Source organism: Trematomus bernacchii, unplaced genomic scaffold (genome assembly GCF_902827165.1).
Source record: "Trematomus bernacchii unplaced genomic scaffold, fTreBer1.1, whole genome shotgun sequence".
Taxonomy (NCBI): Eukaryota; Metazoa; Chordata; class Actinopteri; order Perciformes; family Nototheniidae; genus Trematomus; species Trematomus bernacchii.
In genome coordinates, this window is record NW_022987608.1 from 5,332,353 (window position 1) to 5,357,762 (window position 25,410).

At 39.0% G+C, this 25,410-nt stretch overlaps 2 protein-coding genes across 2 annotated transcripts in view; one reads left to right on the forward strand and one right to left on the reverse strand.

Moving 5' to 3' along the window:
• The window catches only part of LOC117483236 (protein phosphatase 1H-like), an 18,407-nt gene extending 9,196 nt beyond the window's left edge, over window positions 1-9,211 (reverse strand). Inside the window, exons 1-6 of the mRNA XM_034131478.1 lie at window positions 8,708-9,211; window positions 4,050-4,239; window positions 3,129-3,500; window positions 1,463-1,575; window positions 553-637; window positions 2-28 (exon numbers count right to left, since the gene is read on the reverse strand). Coding sequence (XP_033987369.1) covers window positions 2-28; window positions 553-637; window positions 1,463-1,575; window positions 3,129-3,500; window positions 4,050-4,239; window positions 8,708-8,943 — 1,023 coding nt within the window. The 5' untranslated portion in view covers window positions 8,944-9,211. The remainder of the gene's footprint in view (window position 1; window positions 29-552; window positions 638-1,462; window positions 1,576-3,128; window positions 3,501-4,049; window positions 4,240-8,707) is intronic.
• Window positions 9,212-12,670: 3,459 nt separating this feature from the next.
• il17rel (interleukin 17 receptor E-like) lies at window positions 12,671-22,991 on the forward strand. Its single transcript, XM_034131477.1, has 18 exons — window positions 12,671-12,974; window positions 14,682-14,709; window positions 15,050-15,199; window positions 16,167-16,273; window positions 16,626-16,740; window positions 17,020-17,064; window positions 17,192-17,331; window positions 17,968-18,039; window positions 18,136-18,190; window positions 18,294-18,457; window positions 19,119-19,163; window positions 19,811-19,868; window positions 20,009-20,154; window positions 20,647-20,706; window positions 20,801-20,858; window positions 21,902-22,033; window positions 22,451-22,507; window positions 22,596-22,991. Exons 1-18 carry the CDS (start codon window positions 12,849-12,851, stop codon window positions 22,715-22,717), a joined length of 1,680 nt encoding a protein of 559 aa, XP_033987368.1. The 5' UTR covers window positions 12,671-12,848; the 3' UTR covers window positions 22,718-22,991.
• The last annotated feature ends 2,419 nt before the right edge of the window (window positions 22,992-25,410 follow it).

Sequence of the window (25,410 nt, forward strand, 5' to 3'; positions counted from 1 at the left end):
TTCCTAACAGGTGAGGCTGCATGAAGCCCTGGAGGACACAGTGAGGGTCTTTAAAGCAGCTTCATGAGTGATCTAATGAGTCACTTCCCATTATACCTGCCATTTCCCTCTCAAACCTGACTTTGGCTGAAAACATGTAAGCCGAGGCTGTGGTGACTGACATTAGATTGGGCTGATAATAGAGGACTTATATAACCTAGAATTGTTCCTTAACTGGTTTTTTAATGAGTTGAACTGAGCAGGAGAGTTGTAATTGCTTGGGATGGTGGCCAAACAATCTAAAGGAGACATGGTTTGTAAATTACCCATGATTCCCTCTGGCATTTCTGTGCTGCAGTTTCTTGCAGACCTGCATGCTGATAGGTCGGTGATAGTTTCAGCCAGTCTGATGTATTGGCCAGGCTCCACTGAATTTGTCCTAATAAAGTATTTCAGATGAATTCATGAAATCAAAAGGAGACATTAGTGCCCCTGCTTACTGCCACTGACTATAAAACGGTCTTCTGACAGGAGTCTTTGTATTCTATTTTAAAATCAAATGCAAATGTTTACCAGGAACTGGAGTCGCTGTCGTTCTGACTCTGGTGTGAACTCTGTGGACATGGGGATGATCTCGTTGCTTCTGATAATGATCGCCCTGCAGACACACAAAAGGTTGGAGAAGTAATGTAGATTTAATTAAACATACAATCATTATAATCTTCTGCCAGGGGCTCTCCATCAAGAAAATAACAGAATACTTTGTTGTTCATATTTAATGTTTTTTAACCCGTAGCCAAATAGTGGTGCACGAATGAGTCCTAAAACCTGTTAATTAGCATTAGCACTTCTGGTTCCCTCGTCTTGAAGTCAGCGATTTATTTTGAACATGTTTTGGTTAGTGGCCCGAAAACAAGGTCTGTGTTTAACACAAACTAACAATATATTTTGTTCTACCACATAAAATACATCAGTAAATACTCTACTTTAGGAAAAGCGCTTTATAAATGTAATGTATTATTATTATTATTACTTGTGAATGTCAGAAACCTCTACGTGTCCTAAAATATTGCGGTTTCTAACAAGTGGCTATCGCCAGGTTGCCCTCCAAAAAACGTCATCACTGAATACATACTGATTTAATAATGCAGTTTCACGTTAAAAATCAATGTGTCTGAGTTTTTTTTATCAAACTAAAGTTAATACCAATGGGGTGTGTTATTAAACAATGTTATCCTTGGATGGATTGGTGTGCATATAGAGGGGCTGAAAGTACAAAAGGTGAACTGACGGAGGGCAGATGGAGCAGATTTTATAGCATGGAAGGCTGCTGACGGCCCTCCTGTGTCAGCCAATTTCCTGCTGAGGTTGGACAGGACAGTGGATGGAGTCACGATATACTGACATCATACGGCCATGGGTCCCTGGGTTGTACTGCGCCTGCTATACAGACTCAGTGTGGTCAGAAGATCAGCATACACACCTGCTGTCACCTGCATTCCCAACGTATAGTTTTCCCAGCAAGTAAACCACAGTGAGAGCCGTGCAGCCTCCGGTGATGTGGAACACCTGCTTCTCGCGCTCAATCTGGGCATCCTGTGAAACGGAGAGACAGTGATCCATCTTTAATGAAGCAACACTTAAGATAATAGGAAAAAAAGACCATACAGGCAAAGGGAAGCTGTACGTGCGCTCTCCATTCGTTCACATTCATACATTTGACTATAGGCCAAAAGAGATCGATGGAGATAATTATTTATACACGGAAAGTGAGCCAGACTGAGAAAATCTGATCAACTATTTGGAAACAAAGATGTGGAGGCATTGTTGCAGACTATTGATCGTTTAAACTGAACCCTGTGACCGTGTGAATAATGAATAATGTATACAGCGATATGTGAGAGGCTTTGTTTATTGCCTAAGGATGTCAGGCTTTGTACTGACAATACATGCACAAGAGCTTTCTCCCCGTCCCATTTAATTATTATTATTACGCATTTCTTACCTTAAATTCAGCTTTTATTATCTAACTGGGATATAATCAAATGAATTATTTGGGGTTCCAACCACAGCTTTTACTGTTGTAGTTATAATCTCCTGCAGAAAATGTCCAATCAATTGTTAGAGAGCTTATTTTCCCCCTCAGATAAAGGGTGGCGTGGTTGTTCTGAGAGGAGCTTTCACACTCATCTTTTTCATCTGAGTACTGCAGGATCCAGCTTGGACATTGTGGGCTGTTTTCCATTGCCATCTAGTGGTAATACTGCAGTATATCTCATAACAAAGCAATTTGAATGAAACCGTGAAGGAAGAAACTAGGAAAAACTGGACAGTATAAAAATATGTTCTATTATGCACTGCTGATATCCGAATGAAAACAAATGTTTTGGATATATTTCGTAATTGAAAATTGGCCTGTGGCTGTTTCTCCAGTAATAAAACATTTCAGCTAAATGTGTTAAATTAAAAAGCAAATAACTTAAGAGAGATTTATTTAGATGCTGCCTTTGGATGTGAGCATCAGAGATTCTAATGTGTGTGTGTGTGGTTGAGAGGCGAGTAGCCGGGAGCCATCATTTCATAAGCCAGGTCTCTGAGGGTAGATTTCCAGATAGTTTGTAAATACAGTGGCTACACTTGACGATATCTTGATCTAGTGTAATTAATGCTGGTTGACACATTATGACGAGATGTCTCTTGACAAGTACATTTATCCAGCTAACCACCAAAAAACACAAAGGGCATCTTAAGTAGATATCACCATACTCAATCAACTATCAATTTACCTTGAGTTACAGAGAAACACATTTCTGCTAATTTAATTCATCAGTCAACTGTCCATGATCCTAAAAATACTTGCTTAAACCTAACCTAACCACATGTTCTTCCTTCACCTTAAAACTTGCCTCTTTAATAAATCACATAACTAAATTCTCAAAAAGATTGTCTTCATATTATCCAGCCCTAAATGGGATTTGACAAGTATCTGAGAAGTGAGGCAACTGATCCCTGACAGAAGAAAATCTGCATCCTAACAGTGCATTTCTTGAAATTTCGCTGACAAAAGTCCTAAAATGTTACGTAAAGATGCATGCGGTTCACGTAAAGAGTGAACCGCTCAGGATGAAACTCCTGCTCCTTCCTCTCACCATCTCTTTGAAGGCGTTCTCTATGGCTCCTATCACCAGGCTCTCATGCTGGATCTTCTTCTCCGTGTAGAAGCGTGGTGGAGGAGGGGTGTTGCAGGGGGAACCGGGAGCACCTGAGGCCCCGCGCAGTGAAGCGGCACGAGTCAGGGACCGGTGAGGGCCTGGGGGGTTTCCCTGGAGGTAGGGGTTGATGTCGGGCTCCTCACCCAGGACAGTCGGGGGCAGGGAAGAGAGGTTACGAAGGATCTCGATGACGGCCTGGAGCTGGCAAGCGATGTGGTGCTGCATCAGGCGGGAGGCGACCACCGCTGCCCCCGAGCCCGCGTGACCATCGAACAACGCCCAGTAGTGGAACACCAGGCCTTCACTGTCCTGCAAGTGGCAACAGCATACAGTCACAAATCAAACCAAGAGATTACCTAAACGTCTATAATTGGAAAAATGACTGTTACTAAAAGTCGGAATAGTGTTTTCAGTGGAAAATCAGTATAATTCAGGCGGGACCAGAACAAGAGCTAAAGTGAAATTTCTCCCACGGTGTTGACTCAAACAGCCTGGCTGACCTTAGCACGATTTAAGATGTTCCAAAGAAAAGCTGGGAGTATATGGGAAACACAGCTTGGTCAAAGTTTACCTCCTTGGAAAAATAAGTGACTAAACGTTTTTTTTTTTTTTTTTTTAAATCAAAACAAGATCGATTCATATTATCATTGTAATTTATGTGTCTAAGCTTTTGCTTCAATGTTCAGAAAGTGCTTGAGGTTTAGGTTAGCTGGCCGGCTCTGTTGTGATTGCTCATCTGCTTAGAAATGTCCCACCCCTTAGCCTATCACGTACAATGTAAAAGAAGCGCAAGTGTTACGTAGTGATGTCACTATGTAACAAAAGGAGTTGACAAACGTTGACAGCTCTAGTTCTTACCTCTCCTAGCTTGCTGTGGTCCAAGCAGAGCCCCAAGCCCTCTCCGTTGGGCAGGGAGTTGCGTCTCTTGGCTGTGGGGGTCTTGCTGGGCGTGGACGGGGGGCAGTAGCTCATCGGCCTCCTTCTCGCTATGACCAGCTCGCAGCAGGCCTGGTCCTCATTCAGTGCACTCTTACCAGCGTTAATCACCCTGAAACAAGGGTCAAAGTAAAAAATAATTTTCAGTTTTTGTCAGACTTTCAGAGGTCCTGTAACAATCATATTTGGCAGCAAACGTTTGGCAATCCAGATAAAATATTAGCTACAAGCAACTCATTTCTGTGAGTCTGGCAACTGTGGGCTGGAACAAGCGGTTGAATGAAAGCCAACATTAGAAGCTTTTTGTTGGATGAAACGGTGCTGCAGTCTTTCAGGGGTTATTGTGGCTCACGACAATTATTCAAAGCTTTCGATTTGAACACCCAACGAGGCAGCTGGCATGGTCTGCTTCGCTTTCCGGATAAAGATCAAACAGGAGAGCTTGTTTGTGGTCGTTTTGTGTGTGTGACTATACATACATGCCCAAAGCTGTGTCTGTGTTTCATCTTTACAGTCCCGTATTCAACCAGGCAGACTGCAGAGAGAGATGTTACCAAGGAGAGATGAAACCCAGTGTGTGGTTTGCATAGAATTGATGCCTTATTTCAATTGTCTGTTTTTGTCATACACAGTCAAAGAATCTACTGATGATTCATATGAGCAGGATGTAAAATAGCTATTTTAATGAGATCACTGGTATTATTCCCCCAAACAAACACCTCATAGTATGACTCAAATAACACTTCAAAGCGTTTTTCATTAGAGCAAAAGCGATTGGGCTAGCAAAAAATTGTGAATAATAAAGACTGTGGAGGCGGCTCTGTGAGACTGGCGAGTCGACAGACGTCTCTGGAGGGTGTTGTGAATGTGTGTGAGTTGAAACATTGGCATGCCTATTTATAGACACAGACTGTGGATGTTTTCTGCAAGGCAACATCAATGTCTGGTTTTCAAATGCTTGAGATAAGATAGAAAGATAGGGAGAGGCTCACAGAGAGATCGTGACACGTTTTTGCTTGTATTGATAGGATGTGTATCTCATAAATATGTAAGCAAAAAGCATTTATGCATTTTATACTTCCAATATTTCATCGTAACATAGTATTAAGTTGTGCTTTATACTTGCTTTTGTAACAAAGGCAAAAACACATTCACTCAAAGCTTTTTTTGTCTGAGAGAAAGAGAGAGAGAGAGAGAGATGGATGTATTATCTTGAAAGCATCGTAGAGCTGTCCATTTCCGCTGCAGATTATGCAGTGGTTAGATGGGAGGGTACCAAATCAATAATAGCCTTTGTATTTGAACCAGGATTAAATTTGTTTGCTATAGTGGACTCCATTGAAAATCCAATAACTACACGCCCTTTATAGTGTGAGCAGCAATATTGTCGGACCTGTTCAACAAAGCAAATGTGTATTTCAATCTGCTAACAATGGCACAGGTTCCCATACTGAGTCATGCTGCTATAGCTACAATATGTCATTCACCATTGATAGTATAAAAGCCATCATATCCATAGGGCTGGTATTCACTATGATTATGCCACTCTGGTTTCAATCATCATATTTTACCACACTGTTTCAAAAACAAACAGCAATGTAATGATTTGTGCCTATGTATATGTGTGTGACCATGTCCTGCTGGTTCAACCTTATTATTTATGGAAACATACATGTTTCTAGAAAGCTTTTGTACCCTATTACTATTTGCAAAAACAATCCTCATCCTCCGAGACTACAATGCATTTAATGGGACCAATCAATAATGGATTGTTCTATGGAACTCTATTTCATGTTTGGTGCAGCTGGTGCCATTGTGTGTGTGCGTTTGTGTAATTTGAAAATGCTCTTACATCTAATTTGTCCTCTTTTCACAATTTGTAAGAAGAATGACAGTCAGTTCATTTCCCTGCCAGTTTTATTCAGAACAATTAGCCTTCCTCCCATTAGGAATAAAACATAATTTCCCCATCTTTTGTCAGACGTCTAATGCCCTTTTTGTTTCTCTACCCCCGGCAACAGATTCTGGGCCAGACATTGGCTCCAAGGATGAGATAATTATTTGGCAAAGCACAATGGCTCGTAGCTTTGCCTTTGTTTAACTTGTAACATCAAAGGAACAATAGCAGCAAAAGAGCTTCATGTTAAATACTTAAAACAGTCTTTAAACAAGTCAAAATGTTGTACTTTGTCTTGAGGGTTTTGTTCAGGATTGCACTAATGTTACCACCTGAACATAGGAGATAAGAAAATACAAAGGAAAAAAGGGAGAATTTGAATGTAACATATAAATGGATGGTTTTCATCTTCAATTTGTAGTTCTCACAAGACTGAGAGGAACATCACTACAATGTGCAGTTTACTGATAATGCTGAATCATTTCCTGGTCCAAATACTGTGTCAGTATTTTTATACAGAGGTGGAAAACTACATAGTAATTTCAAGCCCACAACTGTTACATTTGCTGACTGAAATAGCAGTCGATGCCACAATATACAGCTGTAGCTATTAAGCTAACGTTATCTTTGTGAGTTAGCTGAAAACTCACTCTCTAACTGACTTTATAGAATAGAATAGAATTGGGAGGGATGAAACCCTCTTTAATGGTCACACATGCAGAGCACACAGCACACACAGTGACATTTGGCCTCTGCTTTTAACCCATCCTAGTACCAGGAGTCTAGTACTAGGAGCAGTGGGCAGCTATTGTACAGCGCCCGGGCTCTATCATGGCTCTACTTCACTCATTAGACAATAACCCTGTTTGGGGTACAGTAAATAGCCATTTGATCGCTACACAGATGATATTGTGTTCAACAAGTCCCAGGCAGAAAGTCAGAATCCCCATCAGTTTCAGGTCAATGATAAAGAAAATCAGAATCAGAATACCTTTATTAGTCCCACAGAGGGGAAATGTACGTTGTTACAGCAGAAAAAGAGCCACAAGTTAAAAGTGGATGCGCTATTGAATTGAATTGGGCTTTTAAAACTACTCATTGGTCTTTAAAGGCAATGCTAAATTACTATTAGCTAAGCTAGTCAGCTTAACATCATTACATTTTTAATCAACATGTTTACACTTGTGCTCTTTTGTTTAAAAAAAACACCACCATCCAAACTCTTGATATGGTCTGTATCGTTTTGCCGACTGCCCGTAAACTTCAACAAATGGACATTGGGGAAGTCTAAAACTTGACATGCTATTGCTAGCTACCGTGGCTAAGCTATGATAAGATAATCGCTGATAAGGAAAGTGTTTAGTGAACAGTAAATTATGAGCACTGCAACAACGTTTTTGTCAACAACTTTGACAGTGTGATTCATTGATTCCAGATGTTTCTTTGGCTGTTTATTGTTGAACACAGTAGAGAGTACAATGATGAGGAAAAGTGGGAGTAGGATAGCTATGAGACAAAATGTCAGCTGTAATGAAAACACAGGAGGCTTTAATCACAGATGAATGTCGGTACGAGCTGAACTCATTAACGACACCGGTCCCAAAGAGACTACTCATGCCTGAATCTGTGTGGGTGTGTGTTAAAGATGGAAAAAGAAAGACAAAGAGGGAGGATGTAAGAAAAGACCCAATTAACAAACATTTTCAGTAATATTCCGTTAAAATAGTTTGAAAGGTTTGAAGTAGGGTTGTATGACAAACGTTTACAGTCAGTTTACTTCCCACAGTAGATGGGAAGTAGATGCTAGATTGGAAGTTTCTTTTAGACAGAAAGAAACCTGCAGGTCATGGAATTCGTCGGTCAACTGCTATAAGGGTTAGTTTGAATTCAACAAAGTGACACTGTAACACTAACTATAGCCAAGTGTGGCAGCAAAACCCTTTAAGCAAACAGAGGTTCCTATCAACATCCAAGCTCAGATAAAACATTGAGCAAATACTTCACTGGGAGTCCATTTGTAATACACCCATGTCCTCTACTTGAGTGTTGTTGCACCATTGTTCCAATAACAAAATTAAGAGTACGATGCATTTTCCAACAGAATAATACACTGGGTTTCTCTACCCTTTTTATATCCGATATGTGAAGGATTCCCTATGCAAATGTTAAAGTGCAGTGTATAATGTGACATGATTAGAAGAGCGATTCCCTGCTATACTACAGTATGCAGATGCTGACTAAGGCCATTTAAGTGCATTAAGACAAGTGAGCATTCTGGAGTAAATATCGAATATCTTTTTTAGTAACTAAAGAGCCCAATAACATGCAATCACAAGAATTGTAGGCTTATAACCAGATGCTGGTGGGACAATAGAGGGTGTGTCATCCAAACAAGATGGGGCTGTCTTAATACTTTCATCCACTTCTAATTCATGCATTTCCAATATGATACAAACAAGAGCAAAAGGATGCTGTGTGGAACCACAACCACGTTAGTAATATGGATGTCAGTCACAGCAGGTGCAGAGCTGCCCCCACTAAGTGCTTTTCATTAGTCTGAGTGTATAGGAGCAAATCAATGGTACCAACTGTTGTGGTTTGACACCTGCAAGCACCTGGGCCTCCACATGAGCTTTACATTGTGATGACACAACAGGAGGTCAGCTGTTGTCAGGTTACTTACTCAGCGTATCCGGTGGCCCACGGTAATCTCCTTGTTTCCCTCAGGATGACGATGGGCCGAGTTGTGTGGTCCGCGGAGCACTCGACCTCATCCGGGGACAGTCCCAGGAACTCGGGTCTCATATAGGGGAATTTCATCGGCAGCTCGGAGCCAGGGTTGCACCCTCCCCCGGAGCTGCCCCCGGCCATGATGCCACCCATGAACCCGGCCACCGCGCACTTGACCCGGCCGAGCATGTTGCCTCCTCGTCGCGGCGGGGGGTCTGTGGGCCGGTGCGCGCCCCCGCGGCTCCCTTTACCCGAATTCCCCCCCAGCTCGACGGCAGGCTCGATGGAGAAGAGACGCGGTGGAAGAGGAGGAGGAAGAGGAGGAGGACCTCAGATGGTTAACGCTTCATTCATTCAGCACAGGAGACAACAGCTGCAGCCGGAGGAGAAGAAGATGAACACCGCTATGATGCATTAGGTAAAACTCTGCACTCCCATCATTGATAACAGCTCGGCCGTCGTGAACGCGGAAATACGTTGAAGATTAACAGGTCATGTGACGCAACCGTGGATGCACACTGCAAAAAGTGTTAATTCCATGCGTGGTCTCTTAACACTTATATTATAAATGCTACCTATATTATTGATTTTATAAAAAGCATAAAGTAATGTAGAAAGCTCAGTGTCGTGAGAATAACCCTTAATTTCATTTTTTTCTTTTATTATTTTGCAATTTAAATTATTTTTCAATGGATGAACTGCTCTAGGAAAAGCGATAAGTAATTATTTTATAAATGGCTGTGCTTTCTAAACTGTACGCTGTTTCACTGAAAACGAATGGATTTTTTAAAGAGATCTCAACGCCCACTAGCTAAACTTCTTTGCCAGACTGATATTTCTTGCAGTGCAGGATGACCATACATTGATAATTCTCAGAGTGCAGGATGAGCTGCTTACAGCGGCTGACAGCAAGTTAAAGGAAAAGACCTACGGTTATTATACAGGCTATAGAAAACCTGCCTTGTGTATGATCCTAAACCAAAGTCAATATATAACAATAAAGCCCTTACATATTGGAGGATGCTTAAATCTCGGTATTCAATTATTTGATGTTGGAAACAATAATATTATACTTTAACAATCTGTCTTTTTTTTTAATTTAAAAACTGGATTTTTTTGGTCTGTTTTACATCTTCCATGTAATTTGACCTAATGTCTCTAAATTAATGCAGAATTGTTTTTGTATTGCTACACTTATAGTCTACCTGAATATTTAAATGAAGATTCTGCATTTTTTGTTATAAATGATTTTCTTTTCAATAGCTTCCAAGTCTTATGACCCATTGACTCCCAATCCATACCAGATTTAACACTGGATACACTGGACAAATGATACATTTTTTTTTTGTATTTGAGAGTTTCTTCAATTTAATTTGATTATTGACCATATGTTTCCAACTAAATTGAAAAAAAAATTGCTATACAAGTAGGACACACCTCGTTTTATTTTAGTTCTTCTTTTTCTAAAAAATAAGCGGTTCTTTAATTGAAAACTCTTTTGATTTTAGCTTCCATATATTCCAAGACCCCTCCTTTGTTCCATATGACTACTTACATTTCGTAAAAAAAGTGCTACAGAGCATACATCTATTTATAAATAACCCATTGTGATTTACAGCCACTAACATTATGACTTAGTTCAGCGGAGGAATCACTCAACAGGGACTTACCATAGAAACCGCAGACTTGATGAGTAGGCGGGTTATAAAAACAGAACTCAGAACTTGATTATTTATTAACAAGTTACCAAACGCCAAGACTACCCACTTGGTGACGCATTATCAATGGAAACCCATGACTCATTATTAACAGCATACTAAGATTTATAACTTTATTATCACCCATAGAAACCCATACCAAATGTACCTGAGAAGTGTAATGACGGGTGTTGTAATACACACAGAATCCCAGTAGATAGAGCTATTACGCAAAAGCAGGACAGGTCTGAGCTTTCAGTGTTACTTCAGATTGTGCTTTAAAACATGCCTACAGTATATTAGCCTATTGTTTGCTTCTGTATAAGGAATTGCCATCTCACTTTTGTAAGTAACACATACAAAGGTATCGCTTTTTTAAAGCTAATGCAGGGTTAGGGTTACACTTACAATGTTTCAGCTTATTGAAAGCTAATTTCTTGCTATTGTGAGATTGTATTGTCATGGTTGATTGCACTTATTCTGATTCCCAGCGTCAACTAAATTGAATGTCATTTCTTTGTCATTGATTTGATTAAAACCAGGCATATGTTAGGTGTTTCTACTCCATGTCCTATTATCTGGATACACACGAATAACTGAGTTAAAACAAGTCTTTGTGTTGTGTCTTTTTCCCCCCGTATTTCGTCACTTGAAATTAAATTAAACGGAAAATGATAAGATCTCATTTTAAGGCCGTGAACTGGGACTATCCCATCAGTTTCTTTTTTGTTATACACAAGGACTGTTATCCGCCCCCATTGAACTCTTTGATGTCATTTCACAACACAGCATTTAAAAGAAATGCATGGCTGACAGTAAAAAAAAAGTAAAGCTTGATCTCTTCCAACTGCTGGGTCTCTGTTGACACATGCCACGCAGACTTTGGAATGCGTCTTTCCACCTATGGGACCCTAATTCTGTTAACATGCCATAAAAAACCCAAGATGAACTTGGTAGTGCTGGAAAGCTACAATTTCTTCACAGTGTCATTCTCAGCATCAGAGTAGTAGGAAGTTCGCACATTGCCTCAAGACTTTCCTTTATCTTCTGTTTTGGCAACTCTTCTGCATACCAGCAGGCTTCCACTGGCATTAGAAGTATTATTTATGAATGAAAATAGAAGAACATGACGTGTGTATCCAAAGAAAATACTACCACACCAAGAATGTAAAAGCAAAAGGGGGACGATATAATAAGATAAAAAAACCATTAACCATGTAAGTTTATATAAGGATTCAGATTTACTTAGGACACTGAATGATTCATTTTAAGCTCTAAAAAATATGTTCTTTAACGGTTAACAGGGTCATTGTTTGGGTTTTGAGGTCCCAAAAGTAGCTTTTTTTGTTCACTTTTTCTGCGATCATATTGTTGTTTTTACTTAAAATTAGATACCATTTCAGATGGAAAATGCTCTAAACCCTAACAATACAATACTTGACCTACCAGCTATCCATAAATGCTAATGTATCTGTTGCATGTGTCAATAAGGAACTGTATGCGAACAAGCTTGTCATATTGAATAAAAAGGTGATCTCATGTCAGTGTTGCATACACAGCTTGCTCCCAAGGAGACAGACAACCAGTAATCGCAAGATAAAGAAAATATCATTATTAATATTAAAAACTCCCCCAGTCTGACTGTGATTCAGCTGAAATGTGCCCATGTTAGGGCATGGGTAGCATAAGGCCAAGAGGAAGTCTCCTTTGTGGGGGAGTTAAATGTCAGGGGCAACTGTTATTGAGTGAAAGCTTTTGTTCTAGGGACACATGATCCACTCCTAAAATGCCTTTTTGCACATAGCGCTCATACCCTGCTTGTATTAGGTTTCAGCTACCGTTCCTTAATCCTCACCCTATTTGACTTTACCCAGATTTAACAGTGAGTGTTTTTATTTACAGTAAATCTAAAAGTTGCACCAGGTAAGTTTCTAAAAATTTGATTTTTCCAGATGAATTTCAGCAATAATGAAAACAAAAAGTTGTGAAATGTTATCTCATTCCAGGAAACCCTGATTCAGACTTTGAATGATTTGTTTGTGCATGTTTCTGTATGCGTGAACCATGACAAAAAAGTGTGTCATGAGTGCAAATTATAAACATTAAATGGGGATGTGCTTGGAAGAGAAAAAGCGTTTACTGGGTTTGTTTCTTAACAGCAGATGCCACGCCTCCACTGAGGAATATTTAAATCTGCACCTCTCACTCTGTGTGCTTAGCTCTGCTCTGGTATATAACTCACCACTGGATATCATCACCAAGTCAACAGGAGAGCCTCTTTATCACCTGGCAAACCAAGCCAAACTTCCTCTTACCCGGAAAAGGAGACAAATATAAAGGAGAAGAAACAGGACCAGGAGAAGCAGAGCATTAGAAGAAGAAGTGTCTTGGTGCTGGATGGGGAACATGTTCCTGTGGGTCGCCTTGCTGATGTCCCACTGTTTCTGGGGTCTGAGTGGAGCTGCAGCAGAACAAAGCTCAGAACTGGAGAGGATAGAGAAATGTGGCACCCGGTGTTCTCAGGTAATACTCAACTTTATCAACAATTAAGATAAAAACTCTAACAAATAACAATACAAACTATTTTTGATACTGTATGACTATGGTTTTAGCTATTAACATTAAACTGATTTAATTTTGTATTCTTCCAGACTGTTTCAGTTGTTCCATTGTTTGCATTTATAAACTTTATATCCACATTACTAATGAACATTTTTAGAAAATATCACTGTGGAAAAATGTTACGATTTTTCCACAGTGATATGTTCAATTTTTTTTAATGTGATATAAAATAAATGCTGTTTAAGCTGTCTACTATTTGCCTTTTTGTCTACTTTATATCCACATTACTGATGAATATATCATTGTGTAAAAGTGTTGTGATTTTTATACAATGATATAAAACAAACGTTTATCTATTTATTCTATTATTTGCCTTTTTGTCAATTCTGTTCTCAAATGATATACAATGTCAGTGTGATTTTTCTTATAGAGGTATTAGAAAAAAAATACAAAACAATGTTAATATAGTTTTTTCTCGAGCCCTTACGTGTACTATTAGAACCTCCTATTGCTGCTGCTGCTGCTAAAACTCAATATATTATACAGTAATCCTGCTGCTGTTTTGCCATCCATGTCTATCAGAATTTCTGTGCTACTACATCAACTACCTGTCAAAATACTACCAAAAATAATCCACAGTTTCAGGCTTGTGAAATGAACCCTGATGTCCTCAAAGGCTCTCTAAATATGACACATGCAGCTTACTGTGTTATTCTGTCGCTGAAACCTTTAGTTAACGACAAATAATGCTTAAGCACTACAGTATTTTTATTTGCATACTGTATTACTCACCTTATTATTTCTAGCCAAGGAGGAATCAAAAACAGCTGCATATCATGTTAGGTGGAGATACACCTTTCCTCCCTAGCATGCTCTCTGTGACCCTATTTGCATATATTTTCATGCTATAAATAACCCTTTTGCACAGTTTAGGGCTTTTACCTTGAGTATAGATTTTCACACGGCTCATGTTGCAAGTGCACAATAAACGTTCTCTTTTGCAAATTTGTACAGGTATATGTGCTCAAATAATTTTGTTCTTCCTCAATTATGAGTCATGTTTCTTTCAAAACATCTTGACCTATGAGCTCATGTGAATTAACTTGTACTTTCAAGTGAAACTTGATACTTACATTCGAGCATTTTTACCACATTTAGTAATACCAGAAGCATTCAGTAAAAAAAGGCACGTCATACACGTCTGCCATTACTGGTGCCAGTGTCAGAAATAGTTTCCACAGGGCATATTTCCTGGCTCAGGTATAAACAAGGATGTATTTTTGAAACATTTGAGGCGTGCCTAGGCAAATTGCATTTATTGACCTTCGCATCACAGTGTGAATTCCTGCATTGACATTTTTGTATGTAAATGCATTGCAGACTGAAAATTGAAGCACAAGAACACAAGTGCAGTCATTTATTAATATGTTTATGCTTTGCATGTGGACGCGTTGCAACCGCAGCTAAAACACAAACTGGTTGTGTATGAACTGAAATAGCAATGAGGATGTGAAAAAATCATTACGTCTGGGAATTCCCTCCTCTGGAAGGGTGCTACCTTTGTTCTCTTTGTTAAGAATTACTTTATTACAAAGCTCGTGCCATGCGAAGTAACAGAAAAATATTAACAGGGCGTTTAACTCTCTCTTTTCCTCATTCACCTTGCAGGACCTTCAGTGCAAGACCAAGCGAGGCGGTGAGTATAGACCAATAGCTGCTTTATGCACACATGTATGCAAAGAGGACATGATTCCGCACAACATGTAAATCATTATGCATTCAGAAGTGCATCAAAGCATCTTAAGAGATTTCACTTTACACTAAAACATATTGTGCACACATCACCATTGAAGATGTAATCTGATGGAGGAAATGTTTGTGTGTTATGTTCTTCTTAATGAAGATCAAGGAAGAATACACGGATCGCTACGCTTGGCACATTTGGACTGCACACTCGTGTCCCTTTGTTGGCAGTGTGACAGCAGGAACACCTGACATTTTGTTAATTTATGTCTGTTCTCCCTTTCCTTGTGTAGCCTGGTTTCCTCCTCCGTGTCAGGACCCTGCTCAAGGTCTCAACTCCTCCTCCGTGTTCGCCAAGATCAGCCTCTCCACAGTCATGAGCTGCGAGGGCAGACAGAAGTGTTCGCTACACCTTCAAATCAAAACCGCAGTGCACCTAACTGGTATGTCAGTGCAGCCGCTTGAAATGATGTCATTAAAATACAAAGCTGTCTATCTAGACCTTTAAGCTATAGTAAACATTTTGAACTTTGGACATCCACGAGGTTGGATGAACAGTTTTAGTAGATGAGACATTCTTAAGAGACTAATTTAGTTCAGCATTTCAAGAAAACATATATTCTGTCACATAGCTACTCAGTATTATCTTAAAATATGAGCAAGATCCCACCGGATTCTTGAGATTTGTATTTGTTTCTTATTCCTGTTTCAATTTAATGTTAACCTGTGCAGAAGAGTTTGCCGTTCTGACTTCAAAGCTGATGGTTAATAGATGTTAAAGACACTAACTACTGCTTTAGGAATCAGGTCTTGAATCTACATAGTATTTACTGCTTTAGCTATCACTGGCTGCTTATATTTCCTACAATTTTTCTATATTCTTTATAATGAAATTCTTACCTCGAGAAGTCATGACTCAACATATTCATATTTGCCGTCATAAGGTAGTTTAACTTTTGGGTATAGTCTAACCAATGTTGGAATAATAATGGTGGTTATCACTCATGACACAAAAGTATTTGTGGAAAGTGCAGATGAACAGGGAAGGAAATGTAATTTATAAAAAACGTTCCGTTATCCAACTTCTGCATTTTCTTTTGGGTAATGCATGGTTTTTGTTACCAGTTAACACGCAGACTTTATCTGACAAGGCTTAGGGTTGTATTCATCTGAACCAATTTATAACAATCTTTGTAGATTTGCTCACTGTCCGGGTTGGAGCAGGGAACTCCCTTTGATCTTGATAGTGCCTTCAGTTACAGCCATTAAAACATGACACATACCCTTCCTCCTGTATGAAACCTAAAGACATGCCGACTCACAGTGACATGCATGTATAGTTTTTAATGGCTAACTAGCTGGTTAACAGTTAGTGTTTAACAAATGAGTCATCGATATTTGTGCCAACAGAGTCAATCCATGGTGTTTCCATCTGCACCGTCACTGCTGGTATGATGTCAAACTGCCAAATGTTCACCTTCACGAAAGCTTCGAGAGGACGAATGTCCGGACGGAAGGTACTGTAAACAGCACCATGCGATTTACAATCTTGGGACATTTTGGTATCATTTTTGTAAAAGAGTAACATTTAGTTGAGAGTATGTTTTGGTTTTCATGTCTTGCAAGTGATGTAAGAAAATATGAAATATGAAATAAGAAGGCATGAAAGTACATGAAGATATATTTCTGTATCATCTGGATATTTAGTCACCTTTATTTTCCCATGTACAGACAGGAAAACACTTTGAATCTAATCTAATATTTAAGGTCAACAGAAACAGTTGTTTGTTTGACATTGAACGTTCAAGTATCACATAATACATTTTTCGGAAGCATGTTACAGCCTGTGTTTCTTTTGTTATCCAAAAGGTGGAAGTTGAGAATAATTGCTTTGACATTTCACCAAGCCAACACGTGCAAGTTACAGTGAAAACTGTGCCGAGCTACTGCGGAGTAACATGGACAAGCACATATGAAGCTCCAGGTGAGAACACTTCTTGCATGTATGTCATAGGAGCATTAAGATATACATATTGGTGTTTGTGTAAGCTTTCTCTGTAATTGATAGGAATAGGTAACATTAAGAACACTGCTCCACACTTGTGTAAAAATAATGGTAAATGATTAATAAAAGGAGGAAACAACAGTAGTAGTTTGGTATTATGCAAATGTTGAACATGCACGGGTTATGTCACATTTGTCTTGCTGTAATCTTTATCCCCATGGTATTTTGTAAGTTAAACATTGTTGCATTTCTCCACAGGTTGCATCAATAAAGATTTGCGACAACACGTCCCAGAGTGCATCAGTGAGTACACGTTTTTTCTTAAACCACTAGACCCATGAGCATTTTTTATTAGTTTCGCTGCCCCTTAGGGTATCAATAAACATTTGTACCTATGACTTGGATGAAAACCTCGCACTGTCTCATTCAGCCGGGAAGCTATCATATGACGTAAAGCCGGAGAGGAAAGAGCTGAGTGTCAGGGTGACAGACATGCTGGAGGATTATGACTACTTCCTGCGTCTGTGCCGTAACGATTTCATCTGCAAAGGCACAGGGGCCGAAACAAAGGTGAGACCCTCTATGTTTTAGACACTGTGCATAAGAACAATCTTTTGTGTTGCAAAATATGAACTTAAAAGGGACGGTTCCCCACATAATCCTACATGAAAGTGCTCATTACAAGGTGTGTGTAATCCGAGTTTCATCTAGTTCTAAAATTGTTCAGGCAGATGTCTCTACTCCTGATATTTCCCACACTTGGCAATTCATAAATGGCATGATAATAATATTTGCTTAAAATAGGCAGCTGATAATAAATCATGCTTTGTAAACACTGTTATCATCCGGACAAATGACTGTTGAATGTCAGAGTGTCACTTCTAACCTTTCTCCCAGTCAGCAGGTCATTCACTTTGTATTTATAAGGGTTTGTCTACCCACTCACTGACTGACTTTTCTAGAGGGCAAAGATGAATGCTGTCCTCTGGTGCACAAATAATATGAACCCGTTTTACACTCTCAGTAGGGATGCTCATATTGAAACCTCTTGGAAACTCCCACAGCTTACTTACCCACCCCCAAAAAATGGGGCTAATCCATAATTTGACTCTGGAATAACCAAGATGTCAAAACCAAAGCCTTGTTCACAAGTACACATGCCAAAGACTCATGACAAATGTTTACAAAGCTTTGTTTACCTTCCAGATAAAGAAAGGAGATCCCGTAATGAGCGCAACCCTCCCGTACTCACGACCTTTGCCCTGCCTTTGCATCGAGGTAAAGTTTCAGCAAATACTCCGAGCATTTATGATATTTTCCTTTTAGTAATGACTAGGAAAAAGGTATTGAACTGTCCTTATAAATTCCTCATAGGGTTGGTCATTGCTGACGGATGCCCCCAGGGTCCAGGTCTGCCCCTTCAAAGACCGTGAGTCACGTTATTGCTTTTAGTCACGAAAAAATCTGTAGTAAACTAATCCTGTTCCGAAGTGATACCATTTGTAAAGATTGTGACATCCCCCTGTCTGCAGGTCTGGAGGAGCTGTGGTTTGGAATTAACTTTGACCCCCTGGAGGAGACGCTATCATGGGAACCCGAGTGCCAAGTGTCTGCTGTGGTTGCCTTGTGTCAGAAAAGAGACGACGGCGTCTGTTTGGATCTGCCTCACGCCTCACAGAAAGTCAGCAGAGAAAAGGTATACAGTACGTTGTTGACATGAAACCACAGTTTACCCCTCTGGCTGCCTGTTATTAACACAAATCACTTGATACTTTATACTTAGGAAGAGAAGTTACGACAGCAGGGTTTTCTTGCCAGTAATACTCTGCGCCATCTCAAGATATGACGTCAAAGCAAAGTGTTTCCATGAAGTATAAAAGCCAGGCAACTATTTCATTTCTTTCCAAATGATTCAAAGTGAGAATACTTTTGCTTGAGCTAAAAAAAAGAGTATCCAAATCATGGATGTATAAAGAGAACTGGATACAGTGTTGGAGGCAGGACCCCTTTCATTCCTATGAAAGTTGCTCAGTGACGCACGAAGCCAAAAGTACCCGTATCTGGGCCCATAGAAGGTGCACACTTGATTTCAAAAGAAAGGGAGAGCCTTCATCCCTTTGATGCTTAAGAAATAGATGGTATCTTGATATCAGATTGCACCTCAGGCCCTTTCACTTGAGAAGGGAATTCTCTGTCAGGTTGAAAATAACAAGTGACGCAAAGAGCCTCCCGTCTGTACAAAAACGAATCATACAGTAAGAAGCATTTAGTCTTACTGCTTTAAAGGAAATACTCTACTGTATTTCAAAAATGAATACTGTATTTCAAAAATAACTTTCATAATTTTTGCTTTTCAGATAACATTTGCTAAAGTGGATCCACACCCTCAGCTATGCATGAAGGTAAAGAATGTTACTGTGGAGACACGGGCTCATATAATGTTGTTGTTGTTGTTGTTGTTGTTGTTGTTGTTCAGTACCAGACTCTTTTACTATGCTGTTCTCTTGTCTAAATACTAAGTGGTGTTTCCACTAGTTTTGGCAATTGTGCAACATTCTAATGTATAACAGAGCTCGTAATTTCAGTTTAAACTAGAGACCATTTTACCATCTCAAGTTAGTAGAAGCTCCCTCCAGCAGTTAGCTTCGGTTAATAGTTAGCCGGTACTCGTTAGCCAGTAAGCTAATGGTAAGCTGTGGATTAACAGAGCTGCAAAATAAAATACAAACTGGATTTAAACAATTAAGTAACAGTTTTGGAATAAAGCTAGTAGCATTTCCTTTGCTATGGCAGTTCATTCTATAGAAGGACACCCAATGATGTATTATTGCTCTTTTACTGTACTAAAATAAGTGAAAAAATGGAAATGCTATGTTCAAACCCACATACTTTCTAAGATAGTTCAGCAGTTAACTGGTAACCGAACCATAAAGCAGAAGTATCGCTAGCATTGTTACTGATTTACAAGTAAAACAGGGTGAAGTTTGATGTGTTAATCTAATGGAAATCCTAAAAGGACTTCAAAACATAATTGTACAATGTTCTTCAGTTCACTGCAGGCCCTCAGTCCTGGGTTAAGTGTCCCTTTGCCGATGCAACATTCAAAGGTAACTTTACTTAATCACATCATCTGATTACTGCTTGGCTACGTACTGCAATAAATCCATCCGATTGTGGCTTCAGAGAAACATTTTAATGTATAAAGTTGATATTGACGGACATTTAGTAATGTTGTATTCATTTCCAGCATGGGAGGTGGTTGTGACGAGACAACAAGGTCAGGAAGACGTGAAGATGTTGTCTCGCATCACTGCAACGTTTTCTGTGGGGCAGTGTGTGAAGTCTGAAGGGTCGACTGGGTGCCAGATCACTGACACGCACACCATGCATGTGGTAGGTATCACATAAAACATCACATTTTCATACTGACCATATCATACAATGACCACTTGTGCGCTTGTGCGGAAGCATCTGCATTAGTTATATGGAGGGGCTTTCACATCCTGTTTGCATTGATTGCATGGTATCTTATTACTGTTTGTTTTTGTAAAAGTATTTCCTTGTTACTGCTCGTAGGCAACATGCTGTTCCCTAAGGCGGTGTACAATAGCTTTGAATCAATATTTGTAATCAAACAAGCAATTAAAGCTAATTTCGCGTTATTATAAAATTGTATCTTCCAACATTTGCTAGATAAAATATGGTAGGCAGCAATCCACACGTGTTTGTCTTTGACTTAAAACTGGTTCTTCCATCAATAAACATTAAATGACAACTGAATGGGTGCACGGTTGATAGCACCAAACGGAACAATGAAAGCAAAACAGAAGCCATGGTAGCTTTCATAACAAAAGTGAAGTGAAGGCGTTTTTTTTTCTTTGACAGGAGAAGAATAAACCTGTTGACTTCAAACTGGAAGGGGAAATGTGCAACTCTTGTCTTGAGGTATGTTTGTGTCATTCAAATATCCTGCACATATACTGCATTTTCCCTCACATTTAGACAGACGATGACTTTAAATACATTTTTATTTGGATAGGTGAAGAGGCTGGATGTGAAGTTTGCTGCAACAGTTATTCACTGTCTTGAGCAATGCCGTAAGTATAGTTTTCATTCTCCTTGCAAAATAAATATGAGTAAATCTTGTTCTTCTATTTTTTTTGTCTGTTTCTGTCTGCACATTTTCATGCCCTGAGGTTTCACATCAGTTTGATGTGCAAATGGATACCACTACTTTTCTTTGTATGTGGTTTGGACTGGTAATAGACCATATATTTACTGTCAAGCAATTTTTCATCGGCTAATCACAAATGTACGTGCCTCCTGAAGTGGTTTCTAGGCATCTGTTTTTGAAAATAAAAGGATTCCAAGTAACCGACGTCATGGACTACTCTTTGATTTAGTGTGCATGATGGATGAAACCATTATTTATGTGAGAAACTGTAGAGAGCAGAACGCATGCTGGTTGAAACATCTTTCAAATTTGGATAAACACAGATTATTGTTTTGATAACCTCAAGAGATATAGTTTTATTTTGTTTGCATAACAGATGAAACCATTATTTATAAACCTAAGGGCAGAACATTATGAAAACCGTCTTTGATGCATTTAAGGTCTTATTTCTTTATGCATAATTGAGACAAAACATTGAGAAACTGTAGGGAGCAGAAGTCTCATAAACACGGGTTAATGTCTTATCCTGAAGAGACATTGGGAAAGAAATTGGGAAATACACTTTTTATATTGCTTCAGGAGTTAGGTGAATAAATCAATGCCAGCTAACAGGAAAGGAAACAGCTAGCCTCGCTCTAGCCAAAGGTTAAAAAACAAAACAGCTAACAGAACCTTTTTAAATGACACAATTGTACACGTACAGTATATCAGATTTCACAATGCAAGGTTAAGCTAACTCTGGCTTCAGCTTCATATTTTTGGAAGTATATTGACGAGAAAAGGTTTGAAGTCTCATAATAGTTTTGTGCTGTTTTTGTTGGCATACAAGAGGGGGAATCTTTCAATCATTCCTTTCTTGGAAGGAAAGGACAGCCCAAAATGTCAAACTATTCCTTGAAAAGCAACGTATTAAATACCATTGCCATGCGTCTAATAATCTATAAACTGTATATTTTCCCCTCACAGAATCATCATCGCCCCCCAGTGCTGGCTTCTCCAGGCGAGCCTCTCTGGACTGGACGTGGGTCGTTGTTCCTGCTAGCGTTTGCCTCTCTGGCATCATTATCATCACTCTGTTGCTCAACTTACTGCTAACCGGTAGGTTGAAATTATGTTAGCTCATCCTGCAGTATTGTCTTCTCTGTTGACATACTTTTATGTAAGCTCTTGTATCAAAATGGATTTAGGCACAGTTCCAGTGTCCACCCACGCCTAGACTTCCTGTCTGCAGTCAGGAAGTAAATGCTGCAGACTTAACTTTACAAACCATAGCATTATCTGCCTTCTTTGAACACATGTTTGCAAAGTATGTAAGATTAGGTGCTCGACTGATTAGTGCTTCATTCAATGTGCTTGATATGGACTTTAAGCTAGACTTCCTCTGTGAATGCAAGATTTACAGTAACCTAATCTTCTTGCAATTTGGTTTCTGTCATTTGAATAAAAAAACAAGCCACTGAATTCGCCATGTGTCGGTCTATTTCCTCATCTGATTTCCCCTGTATTGTAATTTAGTGTACCAGAGGAGGAAACAGAACATGAATGGAGGCTGTATCTCTGAGAAGCAAATAGGTAAAAATAATCTCATTTTCGATTGACTTCATTGCATACTGTACATTTCCAAATACCTCAAACCTGAACATCTCCTGTGTTTTGACAGATCCTGCTTTTGACTGTGTTGTCCCTGTATTACCAACTAAATCTGCTCTTCATGGAGGTGTCCTCGTACCTGATTCACCCCAGTGTGGGAACAATGAGAAGGCCAACTTAATATCTCACTGACCAAAGAAGAGTGCTACCATTAAAAGCATTTCTTGTAAGGTGCGGTAAAAACTGTAAAGTTGTTACACGACCAAATGAGTTCTCTCTTAAATGCAGCGTATGATATGTAATATATAGATATTTGTAATGTTATGTATGTTACTGGATATTTGCTGGTTAGTATGCTTGATAGTGGCTATGTATGTATGTATAGTTATATTTTAAATAACTATAGGCCAATCTCGAAATTGTCAGTTCTGGCTAAGGTTCTTGAACGCCTAGTGAGTGAACAAGTAAAGGAGTTTTTATGTAAAAATGATATCCTGTCTAAACATCAGTCAGGCTTCAGAAAGCAACATAGCACCATCACTGCGACAATGAAAGTGGTGAATGACATTACGAGTATTTTAGATAATAAGCAGAGTTGTGCAGCTCTATTTATTGATCTTTCTAAAGCGTTTGATACCGTCGATCATCGCATCTTAAAGCAGAGGCTACTCAGTATTGGCTTATCCAGCCATGCAGTGGGGTGGTTTGTGAACTACCTCTCTGAAAGGGCCCAATGTGTTCACTTTGATGGGCTGTCTTCTGAGTGGTTAAACATTGCTAATGGTGTTCCTCAAGGTTCTGTTTTAGGTCCACTTTTATTCTCCATATATATCAATAGTTTAGGTGAAAATGTGGATGAAGCTACTTTACATTTTTATGCGGATGATACCGTGATGTACTGTGCAGGTCCCTCGATTAAGGAGGCGGTTGTTAAATTACAGGCTGTTTTTAACATTATTCAGACTCAGCTCTCTGAACTTAAGCTTCTTTTAAATGTTGATAAAACCAAGGTAATGCTTTTTTCAAAAGCTAAAAAGACACCAGAGCCTGTTTTAGATATTGTTACTATGCAAGGACAAGTACTAGAAGTGGTTGCCTGTTATAAATACCTACTGTAGGTATCTGGCTTGATGATTGTCTTACTTTTAAACTTCATGTCAATAATCTGCTTAAAAAGCTGAGGGTTAGACTAGGTTTCTTTTTCAGAAACAAGTCCTGTTTCTCACTTGAGGCCAGGAAAAGGCTAGTCACTGTGACCTTTTTACCTGTGCTGGACTATGGTGATTTGTTGTATATGAATGCCCCTGCCCATTGCCTGAACAAGTTAGATGCCGCCTATCACAGCGCACTGAGATTTGTCACAAATTGTAAAGCACTTACACATCACTGTACCCTGTATGCCAAGGCAGGTTTGCCATCACTTACTGTACGGAGGCTCAGTCATTGGTACACGTTTATTTATAAAGCTTTGTTGGGTAAACTCCCGTATTATATCTGCTCTCTGATAACACAGAGAGTTGCAAGCAGCTATTGTCTGAGATCGCATGATGTAGTATTGTTAGATGTGCCAAGAGCAAGGACTGTCTTAGGTAAGACAGCTTTTATGTGCGCAGCTCCACTTGCTTGGAACAATCTTCAGCAAGAATTGAGACTGAGCAATCTCATTCCTCTGCATGTTTTTAAAGCTAGGCTAAATGAAATGCTCGTTGATACTATGGGTACTTGTAAATGTCTATAACTATGTAAATGTATCCTGTAAATATAATGTATGATGTCCTTTATTGTTTTATGTTTCATGTGGAACCTATATGCTGCAGGTCTCCCTTGAAAAAGAGATCTATGATCTCAATGGGACCATCTGGTTAAATAAAGGTTTGAAATGAAATGATGTATGTTTTCTAATTTATGTCTGTTGTGGTGAAAGTTAAACTTGTATATTGTCGTTTTTTTACACCTAATATATTCATTCAGCTTGCAGCTAAACAGTCATTTCATAACTATATTTATATTTTCAATAAAGAAATGCAAAACATGAAAGAAAACCTGCACATTTCTTTAACATAAAGCAATCACCTTACATTCAACAGGATTTTTACCAACTACTGCTACTGTACTGTGGTTCAAGGGACTTTCATTTCTTAATAGCCCCATTTGTACATACAGACAATACAAAACCTGTAATGCCTACCAATTTGAGGATGCAAACATATTATTGTGAAACATCCAAGAAATAATAATAATAATAACAAAAGACCTTGTTTTTCTTCCACTAATATTCGCTGCACCTTATCCCTTACTTAAAACAACTTTCTTTTAGTAAACTGATTTGGACTATTGATTCTGGGTCCATTACATAAAACCCATATGAAAAGCTATTTAAATTACAGGTCTCAGGGGTTGAATACTTTTGCAAGGCGCGGTAACCATTTCCAAGAACTTAGTTTTTACTGTGGCGCCAACACCACTTTGTTTGCACACTTGTTCAGACACGCCAGTAATGTGGTGAATCCTTTTTTTAGCACATAACAACTCTACTTCCTTAATCCTTTGCATATATTTCAGAATTCTGCTGGGATAAGCATATTAGTTCCTATGAACCAAAAGGAAATAGATAATGAAAGCATTTTTTAATACGGAAGCTAATTAAGCATCACAAGTCATGATGACTACAAAATACTGAATACAAATGTAGTAAAAAATAAATAAAGCTGCAGTCATCAATATGTTTACATTAAATGACTAAAGGCAATTTTATATATTTATATTATCCCTTTAGCCTGATTTCACATGGTTGGGTGGAATAAAGGCAGGGTTGGGTTAATCAATAGTTACCTGGAAGAAAAATGTAATTATTAACCTAATCTGAGTATCACAATGTCAAGTAA